Below are 10,998 nucleotides of genomic sequence, written 5' to 3'. Positions count from 1 at the left end.
ATAATGTTTGCATATATTTTTATATGAAATTCATATTCTTTGTCTTAATTTTCCAAATACTTTTTGGGGTGACTGCATGTGAATGTGTGGTCTCATGCATGAGCCGGCTGACGGCTCCTGAGACCGCATTCCATTGTGCATGAAGTCATTGGAAACCTGGCCTTAAAAATGCAATCTGAATAGCTGGTGAAATATGTCATTTCTGCCTATTATTTTCACATAAAAGAGCCATCATGCATTTGTGTCTATCAAATGCAAAATGAACAGTGAGCCTCGGATTAAGAGTGATGTTTAGGGGTGGAATGCCTCCACATCTTTATTACTTTTATGTATTAAATGGATAGATCATCATCCTTTATTCACCCTCGTGCCCATATGGCTTTCTTTTTTCCAGTCATATATGGAGCTTTGTTGTAATTTTGGGAGATCATCAATGTTCGTCCTCATTCACTTTCATTGGAAAAACAGCAGCATGAACATTGTGCTAAAGGTCTCCCTTTGTGCTACACAGAATACAGAAAGTTATACAGGTTTGGAGAAACATGAGGGTGAGAAGTTTAACAACAGTAGGCCGTTGGGTTAAACCTCCTTACCTCATACTGATCTCCAGGGCAGAGTCTAGCAAATCCTATCAACCCTGCCTCAAAGAGAAGAGAGAAAAAATGAGCTGGAGTAGGATGTTTAGGAGACTCCTGCATATGTGAGGTGCTGTGTACCTTTCATTTTGATTTGCAGCTCGCCCAGCAGGATTTCCAGTTCTCCTTCCATTACACACATATCCTGCAGGTATAGATGAGTGTGAAACAGAGATGTTTCTGAAGTGAGATGTTTGAATTTACGTAACAGGTTCTTTTTAATCAGTGCATTGATTAGATATCACGTTAACAAAGGAAAAGTGATTATAAAGTGTTATGTTGGGCTGGTCGGGATGTTTTTTTCGAGCCACAGTGTTTACGCTTTTTGGGAAAACGACCACACAAATGGCTTACTTATTGTTTGTTGTGTGTGTATGGTGTCCAAAAGAGACTTCACCTCCAGGCTGTGTCTGTGGTTGCGGTTCAGCTCCAGTAGACTCTCTCTAGACTGACGTGAAGACGGGGACAGAGAGAAAGCTCTCTTCATGTTCAAAGCTCCTTGGCAGAGCCGCCACTGGATACAATAGGACTCATACAGCTCTTCAACCTGTTGACATCCACATTCACATGATACAGGCTTATTCTCAGCACATCTGACTACTGTTCATATATATAACCAAATTAAAGTATTTTCAAGCTGTGTTACCTTACTAATTTGAAACTCAAGGCGCCGTATGTATCTCTCTAAGGCTCGTATCTCCTGTTGTAGGCAAGCAGGATGTAAAAAGCATTACATTTTGTAACCTTTGGCTTTAAATGCAATTTTTAATAAACTATATGGTACAAATACTAACAAAAAAAGGCTCAAAAATATGTTTTTGTAAAGGGAAAAACACTCAAATGATTGAATATCAGCATTTGTTGACAACTTACCTTTTCTAGGTCATAGAAAAAACCCTGAGGAATGAAGAATAACATTTTGTATTCATTCAAAAATAATGAAAAAAATAAAATAAAATGGATTAGGGTTTAAGACTAGAGTGTAAAGCTATTCTAAGTAAAAAAGTCTCACCAGTCTGGAGTTCCTCTTTGTGTCTCTCTGCTGGGATGACAGGAAGTCCAGCTCTGTTTGATGGTTTTCCAAGTAGTCCCTATATGAGATGAGATGAGATGACATTAACATTCACAAGACTAGTGTGTGTGGTGCATGAGCCCATTCATTTCTCTGCTGCAATGACTGCACATACTTGAGCCCTTTCCTCAACGCCTGGAAGATTCTGTCCACCTGCTCAGGCTGTTGCCCCCAGATGCTGCTGCCCACCCGATTCGAGGAGGGTATTCTGGGAGATTTCCCTGCTACGACTTTTGTGCGGAGAGAGCTACGAGCCGAGGAAAGTCTGTGGGATGAGATGGAAAAAAGACTGAATTATTAAATAAAATTGGGTTATGTATAAACTATTGTAAACGTTGAACTTAAATAGTTTTTTTTTTAAAGACATGAATACTTTTGTTAAACAAGGATGCATTAAATCAAACCAAAGACATTTTCAATGACAATGACATTAAATGACAAAGACATTTACAATGCTGCAAAATTTCTATTTCAAATAAATATATTACATATTTTTCTATATATCATATTTCTATTTCAAATAAATGTTGTTCTTTTGTTTCTTGAACAAAAAATCAATAAGAATCAATCATGATTTCTGAAGGGTCATGTGACACTGAAGGCTGGAGCAATAATGCTGAAAATTCAGCTTTGCATTACAGAAATAAATTATATTTGAAACGTATTCAATATCAAACAGTTATTTCAATAATAATAATAATTCAAAATATTAATGCTTTTACTGTATTTTTGTTCAATTAAAGGCAGCTTTGTTGAGCATAAAAGACTTTCAAGAACATAACAATTTTTACCAAAAACTTTGAAAATTAATCAAAAATGACAGCACACCCAAGAACAATCTTCATCTCTCAAAAGAACCAAATAACAAGTTTATAGAGTAAGCTGTTTCTTTTGGCCTTTTCTGAACCCAAAATTGACGTTCTCAAGTGTATGCAATGATTGGAAGACACTGCATTACAATTTCTACACTTCATTAAATAGCACACAATGGTTTTCAGCTGGCCAGGACAATAAGAACAGCTTCTCTATTACAAAATTAGCACATTAGAATGCTTTCCTAAACAGTGTTAGTAATGGCTGCTGAAAATGATGTTCTTAAGATCGCATTGCAGTTATTTCAAACTAATATAATCATTTTGAACATTAATAATGGTTTTGAATGTATTTTTGGTCAATTAAATACTACTTTGGTCAACAGAAGTATCAATCTCTTCCCAAAACCAACATTTGCTTTAGCAATTCCAACAGTAGCATATGTTTTTATATTCTGAATTTAATCCTCATATCCCATTTTAGTTACAGCCACAATATAATCTACATATTTCGGCCATGTTCTGACAGTGTATGCTTACACAGCATAACAAACCCAATGACTCTGCAATGTAAATAAACTGTGCTCTTAGGGAGGCATTCCTCAGCGCTGCACTGGGGTCACTAATAGCACAAGCTCTGGCTCTCACATCAGCATATTCCTTCCTGTCTCCATCACTGACATGTCCGCTGTAACTCGAGGTCCCTCAGTGGACAATGTCGCATGTGACGCCCTTTTTCTCAGGAATAAAGAGCTTTATTTTCTATACTCAGCCCTCTGCATCCTAACATACTTTCAGTGTATTATAAGTATTAGTAATAGTATGCATTTAAAATTAAAAGTATTTACCAGTTAAAAACAACTTCCAGTGGAAAACAACTTAATTGACTGTAACATAATTCATGTTTTTTGCTTACATGAATTAGTCACTACCCAACAAGGTTGCACACATTCTCAAGATGAGTAATCTGGAATTTCTTTTAGTGAAAACAGACATAAAATTGTTGACATAGAGCACTCATTTGACTACGCCCAACTGCAAATAAAGGTTAATCAAAATGGGTTACAAAACTGGGAAAAAATAGGGAATGTTCATGTATTTGGATTAATCTATTAAACACGTTCAGAGGTATTAATTAATCTCAGAGGTTTTTGTTTTGGTGCAACCTCATGCTTTTTCCAAAAAAATAATAATTTTTGTTAGTCACTAAAAGGACATACTTAAAATGAGTGAAATTTTCAAAAAATCCAAATTATTTAGGCCTATAATTTAGGTTATAGATTAGGTTACAAAATATCCACACGAGGCGGTTTAGCGTCTACCATGTGAGGCCGCATGAGTCATGAGCTCCGTAAACTCGGCTTTTGAATAATTATTGCAAGCTTATTTGAGTTTCACCGATGACTATAAAAGCCCAACGACAAAAGAAGACCGATTCAGCTGCTACCGACAGCTCGTCTCTGGAAACGGCTAACTGTGATGAAGTTTCTACGCCTGAGGGTGTGGCGATTATGGCTGCTATTAGCTGGCTTGAAAGTGGACTTCACGCAAAATTTAATGCACACGCCGCTGAAATTCAAGGCAAAATTCCTTTGGTACAAGAAGAAATGTACAACATATTTTCGTCTCTGAAAGAAGACCTCAAATCCCAGAGTGATCGCTTGACGAGCCTGGAGACCGCTACTTCAGAATTGACGACCAGTCTTCACTCGCTCAAACCAACGGTTGCTTCTCTTCAAAAAGAGATCACTTCACTGCAAGCCAAGTGCCCCGACTTAGAGTGTCGTTCCCGCAGATCCAATCTTTGCCTAGTGGGAATTCCGGAAGGTCTGGAAGGCCCACAGCCAACAAAGTTCTGGCAGAAATATTTGATCTACATGAACCTCCACTCCTAGCTCGCGCTCATCGTACACTTGCGCCAAAACCTGCAGAAGGTAGTCGTCCTCAAGCCTTCGTAATCTGTTTCCATCACTACGACGTCAAGGAGGATATTTGGCGGAACGCGAGCCAGGGCGGGCAGCTTAAGTTCAGAGACAAAACTGTGTTCGTCTTCCCGGACTTTCCGCCTGAGATCTCCAAAAAGCGTGCCGCTTACTATGAGGTGAAACCTCTTCTGAGTTCTGAGGTCTATGCCAGATGTTAAGTACGGTCTAAAGGGTCTAACTGGATTCAGAATCACAAAGAATGGCGCTGAACATATTTTGATACCCCAACGGCTGCAATGGCTTTTGTGAAACAACACCTATTACCTGCTTGAATAGGTACAAAGTACTGGAACTTAATGTCTCATTTTCTCTGGTCCACAGACTATTGACAGCACTTAATTCTGTGGTTTAATATGAGTAGATTTATTTTTGTAGGGTTTGTTTATCTGTATTAGGTTGTATTTGGTGTATTTGGTATTTGTTTGCGGAGATGCGTCCGAGGTAAGAACCACAATCTCTCGCACGCACATTGGGATGTTTCCTCAGGGTAGCGTACACTCTAGTTGGGGGAGTGTTAGCTTAGTTCGAAGGCGCGGGGTGGATTTTCGCGCTAGGGTTCCTGAAGTTTGTTCTTATATCTTTGTTCATGTTTTTTTAGAGAGCCTTCAAAATTCTAAGTTACCCACAACCTTTAATCAAGCTATTATCTCACTAATTCTTAAGAAAGATACCCCCCCCCCCTGACTGTAGTTCCTACCATCCCATATCTCTATTAAATTGTGACTACAAGATATTAGCTAAAATATTATCTATTCGGCTAGAAAAAAACATTGCATAGAGTAATCTCACCGGATCAAACTGGTTTTGTTCGAGACAGGCATTATTTTTTTAATATTAGGCGCCTCTTTAATGTTTTGTATTCACCTCACTTCAACAATCCCAAAGTTGTGGTCTCTCTAGATACTGAAAAAGCATTTGATCGCATTGAATGGGATTATCTCATAAACATTTTGGAGAGGTTTGGATTTGGTTTAAAATTCATCTCTTGGATAAAGCTCCTTTATGCCACTCCCAAAGCATCTGTACGCTCAAATAATATTATTTCAGATCCTTTTTCATTGTGTCGGGGCACAAGGCAGGGGTGTCCCCTATCCCCACTTTTATTTGCTATTGCTATTGAACTAAATCTTTGTTTTTATCATGGAAACCTCTTCCCCTCTTACTAATAGGATCGGTAAATGCAGTTAAAATGAACATTCTTCCCAAATTTTTATATTTCTTTCAATGTTTGCCCATATTTATTCCCAAGTCTTTTTTCTCCAGTCTGGAAAAAATTATTTCTTCTTTTATCTGGAATAACAAACCCAGACGAATATGTCTAAAGCATTTGGTTAAGCCAAAGGAGGTGAGAGGTTTGGCTTTACCTCACTTTCAAACTTACTACTGGGCAGCCAACTTTAGAAACTTATTATATTGGGTGCAACATGATTTGCAATTGTGTAAACCTCTCTGGGTCCAAATAGAGGCTATATGTTGCTCCCCAGCATCTTTGCTCTGTTCTCCTGTCCCTTCCAGTCATAGTATCTTTATTAAGAATCCAATTGTTAAACATTCGCTGAGGATTTGGACTCAGTTCCGCAGAGCTCTACAGCTTAAGGGTCTTTCTTTAGCTGCACCCATTGCCCGTAACGTTTCTTTTCCACCTTCTCTTTTTGATGGGGCCTTCAATATTTGGAAGTCACAAGGCTTAGTCACGATTGACCAGCTATTTATACATAACAATTTTGCTTCCTTTGACCAACTTAAAAAACAATTCAGTTTGCCTAATTTTGTCTACAGGAGAGAGGGATCCAGCACATCGTCCCGGGCCACCCAGGATCTTTCCTCCGGCCCGTATCCCTCCCGGTCAATAAGATATTCCAGGCGACCACCCCGTCGCCAAGAGTCCAAGATGTCCTGCACCCTGTAGACTAGGGGCTCCTCGATGATCTTGGGAGGAGGAGGTACTGTAGGCTCGTCGGGTTCTGTGACAGAGGGAGAGACAGGCTTGAGAAGTGAGACATGGAAAGCTGGATGGATACGATACCATGCAGGGAGTTGGAGACGGAAGGTGACCTCATTAATCTGCCTCTCTATGGTAAAGGGACAGATATAGTGGGAACTCAGCTTCCGGCAGGGCAGGCGAAGACGCAGATCCCAGGTGGAGAGCCAGACCTTATCTCCAGGATGATAAATGGGGGTGGAAGACCGACCGGCATCTGCATAGGTCTTGTGTCTCCGCTCTGCCTGCTGGAGTTGGACTTGAGCATGAGTTCCAAACTCTCTCACTCGCTCGGAACCAGTGGTCGTCAGCTGGAACATCGGCGGGCTCTTCGGTCCAGGGAAACAGAGGGGGTTGGTAGCAGAGTATGCACTGGAAAGGGGTGAGGCCGGTGGTGGTTTGCTTGAGGGAATTTTGTGCATAATTGACCCACGGGAGGAAGCGGTTCCAGCTGTGCTGGTTGTCATGACAGAAGGCCCGGAGATATCGCCCAATCTCCTGAATCTTCTGCTCAGTCTGGCCATTAGTTTGGGGGTGATACCCTGAGGAAAGACTGACGGTGACATTGAGGAGTTTGAAGAATGCCTTCCAGACACGGGAGACAAACTGTGGCCCACGGTCGGAGACGACATCTTCCGGGATGCCGAAGGTGCGGAAGAGATTATGGAAGAGGGTAATTTTTGAGATGTTCAAGAAAGGCTTGGTGATGAACAGTGAGGCCAGTTTTCCTATAGAGACACTCAAGCCGACGACCGGAACTCTTAAGGATACGAAGGTCGTGGGTAAACCAGGGAGAAGTGTGAGTAGAAGGAACAATTCTAGTTTTAACAGGAGCATGCTCAGACAAAATATCAGATAATACAGACATTTTGAAAGAATCAGTGAAGGAGAAGATAGATCAAATACATCAGAAAGATTAGAGGAAACAATAGAGGAACAAAATGATGAGATGTCAATATTATTACAATTACAGTAGGATATAACAGGTTTTAAAGATTTCACATGTATAGGCAAACTAAAATTAAAGTCAATGAGTTTATGATCAGAGATGCCAGTATCAGAGGAAGAGATGGAGCAAATACCAACCCCTGAGGTACAGATCAAATCGAGGATATGACCATGAGAATGAGAAAAAGAAACATGCTGAGACAGATTAAAACAATCAAAAACAGACAGTAATAGAGTGGTGTCAGAGCAAACAACATCAACATGTAGATTAAAGTCACCAAGCAGGAGAACAGGAGAAGACATGGAGCAGGCGAGGGTTAACAATTCACTAAGTTGAGAGAAAAAGTTTGAAAATGGTTTAGGAGGACCATAGAGTAAGACGATACTAAGAGAGTCAACCTTCAGAACCATGTATTCAAATGTATCAGTGTCGTGGAAGTCGAGTTGTGTGATTCGGGGATTATCACGGTAGATGACAGCGAGACCACCTCCTCTGCCATGCAGTCTTGGCCTGGAACAAATACTTACAGTATATCCATGAGGCGTGAGTATGTTTAACTGCAGGAAGTCGTCTGGAACTTGCCAAGTTTCCGTGAGAAACAAAATGTCAAGGGAATTGTCAGTTATGAATTCGTTGAGGTAAGGGGCTTTATCCGAGATGGACCGACAGTTCAAAAGAGCAGCGTGACAGTACGAGACAGATGATTTTGACGACGAGGTTGATTGACAGTTGCTACCAGTGAGATGAATCAGAGAGCGCTGCGATGAACGGTTAGTAGGAGATGCACTTCGTTTAACGTTAGATGATTTCCCACGGTCAGACCAGATGCATGGAAGGGCATCAGGCTTAGAGCGAGATCTGTGCATGAAGATACGTGGGGAGCGATGTAAATATCGAGGACATCGGAGAATCCCTAGCCGCCGACAGTAGTCATACATCGCCAGGTAAAGGCGCGAGCGACAGTTCAGAGTTCTTAACTGAGACGATGAATATTCCAACTCCATTACAGACAAAAGGAAAGAGACAAAGCAAAAAAGGAGAGCTATTGTCCGAGGCATGATGGTATCAACAGGTATAGCCAACCAGAGTAAAAGCCATGCGGAGTAGACGAAACAAATAATAGACCAAAAATAGTCCAGCAGAGGGGTGAAAACATACAGAAAAAGCAGTCCAGGTACAGAGCGGCAGCTAAACGCGCACAGCGTTCCCGACCCGGAAGTGATGATGAACTCGCAGAGTTTCTTCACGCTAAGAATTGTGGTCAATATTTTTTAACTGCCATTATTCACATATCCCGCTGGACAGCACAAATGATGGACTCAGAAAGAGCAGGTGTGTTACTGGCTGCTGTTTTAATTTATTTACGTTTAATGCATAATGATTTTGTATGGCTGTATTCCACGCTTTTTCGGCGCCATCGAAATATGATGGAATTTATTTGCCTATCGCTGCCGTCATGTTCTACTCGCCATTTCTGGATGAGGGTAAGGAACAGAGACTGCTGGCAGCTAACGGTAGTTGTGTTTTCCCCAGAATGCGATGCTTTCTTCTCCGCCATCGTTTCTTATGCTGCATTCACGTGTTATCGGAATTATCGTAAATATTAGCTTCCTATTCGGAAATTGGACATGAACTGACTTATAGCCAATTTCCGACTAGGAAACTCGTATTTACTATAATTCCGATAGCAGCATAATCTCCGTATTATTACAGGTGCGTGTCACGTTATTCATGTATGTCACAAGCGCATGCGCACTTTGGTCAGAGCGGCAATACTGCGATTAAGGTGTTTACATGCCTGTATATTTCGATTAAAATCGGCGTACGCCACTTATGTTAATACGATTATGCTTGCTGCGATTATGAGCTTAATCGCATTATTTAGATCGAAGTATTGCATTTACATGAGGTAAAGATTAATCGCAATATTGTCAAAATCTCATTATAATCGCATTAAGAGGGTCCATGTAAATGCACTCATTGACAGTTTTAGAGATGGATAATATTGTACTTTGCACACTTTTGGCTAGATGGCTTATACTAATTAATTGGAAGCTGCCATCTCCTCCAACTTATTGTCAGTGGGTCTTTGACCTTCTTTTTGCCCTCAAACTTGAAAAGATTAAATTTCGAGGTCGATTGAAACCCCGATCTTTTTATAAAATCTTGAAGCCCATTTTTGGAACATTTTAAGGAGGCAGGTTTTGAATAAAATGTGTTTTGTGTGTGTTTTTATTTTTATTTTTCCTCCTCCTTTTCTTCTTGCTTGATATTTATATATTTATCTGTATGTTTATATTATTGTAAGTAACGTTTTAAGGTACATGGACAATTACTATGCTTACTTAATTGTTTTTTTTCCTTTTTTTATTTAGTTCTGTAACAGATTGATTCTTGTATTGTGCCTTGAGATGTGTGTTTTTCTTTAATAAAAAATATATATATATGCACGATAACCTCAAAATGATACAAAAAAAAACTATAAGTCAGTTAGCCCTCATCCTGAAGAAAAAACGTTTTTTTTGACAATAGTAGAGATACATTAACCTTATCCAATCAACAAAAGTCAAAAGAGTGGTTGAAATCTTTTTCTTTATGACAGAAAATCCATGATCTTAACAGGGTCATAGCTGACAGCTATGATTAATTTGCTGTTTACTAAGTGATAAAAAGCATTTTCTAACAACGTAGTTTTGTAAAGCTTTTGCCATACAATAAAGAGTTTACCAATTGAAAGCAGGCGGATCCGCCTCTGAAGTTGTTTTGGCCTTTGTCTGTAATCATTTAGTTTCAATCTTTTACTTGGATGGGAATACAGGAATGTAGTGTTATTGTGAGAAATAAAATAAAACTTGCACACATGCACGCGCGGACACACACACATACACGCAGCTGTGTTTACTTATGTAAGCTGTCACACTGCTCAGATGATGCTTGTACTCAAATCTGAACCGTGCATACTCTCAGGACCTTTAGTTCTTGAAATAACTACTGCCATTACATAATAACCAATGCTTGTTTACGTTACAGATTTTGTGGAATGCTAAATTAGAACTATAAGCAAAGGAAAACCGTAAACCACATCAGATATAAAACCTAGTGAGCTCCCTGCTAAGGCCACATCCTATGCCTCCTAATTAACTGATTTGGAATATCAATAGAGTTTGCTGTATATGTCAATTAGTAGGATGATGAATTTAGATTGCACTAAAACAATAAAACAATACTTGAAATTTATCTGGACCAAGTAGTCAGATGCCAGAAATTATCCTATTTTTTATATTAATATATATATTAATTTATATATTAATATATTTATTATATATTAATAAATCAAATTAGTTTTTATTTTAAAATTTTCACTATAGTGCTTCAGTCAGTTTTATTAGTTCATGTTTTTTGTTTTTATTTACATTTCTGATTTAGTTCTAGTAATTTTAATGCTGTTCTTATTTCACTTTTTTTTTTTTTAAATGGTTTCAGCTTTACTGTTTTTTTTTAAAAGAGAAACTACTTTTCTAATTCTAATTTATTTCAATTACTGGAAAACTATTTGTATAGTTT

General features: G+C 39.1%; 1 protein-coding gene across 2 annotated transcripts in view; it reads right to left on the bottom strand.

The window, feature by feature from the left end:
• LOC306879066 (RIPOR family member 3-like) overlaps positions 1–10,998 on the bottom strand; it is a 48,241-nt gene that overhangs the window by 19,567 nt on the left and 17,676 nt on the right. For both annotated transcript variants that reach the window (XM_079431755.1, XM_079431756.1), the window contains exons 3-9: positions 1,823–1,972; positions 1,648–1,726; positions 1,509–1,532; positions 1,282–1,335; positions 1,033–1,182; positions 717–780; positions 594–637 (exon numbers count right to left, since the gene is read on the bottom strand). In XM_079431755.1, coding sequence (XP_079287881.1) covers positions 594–637; positions 717–780; positions 1,033–1,182; positions 1,282–1,335; positions 1,509–1,532; positions 1,648–1,726; positions 1,823–1,972 — 565 coding nt within the window. The remainder of the gene's footprint in view (positions 1–593; positions 638–716; positions 781–1,032; positions 1,183–1,281; positions 1,336–1,508; positions 1,533–1,647; positions 1,727–1,822; positions 1,973–10,998) is intronic.

Source organism: Barbus barbus (assembly GCF_936440315.1).
Source record: "Barbus barbus genome assembly, chromosome: 13".
Taxonomy (NCBI): domain Eukaryota; kingdom Metazoa; phylum Chordata; class Actinopteri; order Cypriniformes; family Cyprinidae; genus Barbus; species Barbus barbus.
The sequence above is the reverse complement of the archived record's forward strand: the minus strand, read 5'-3'. Positions and strand labels throughout refer to the sequence as shown.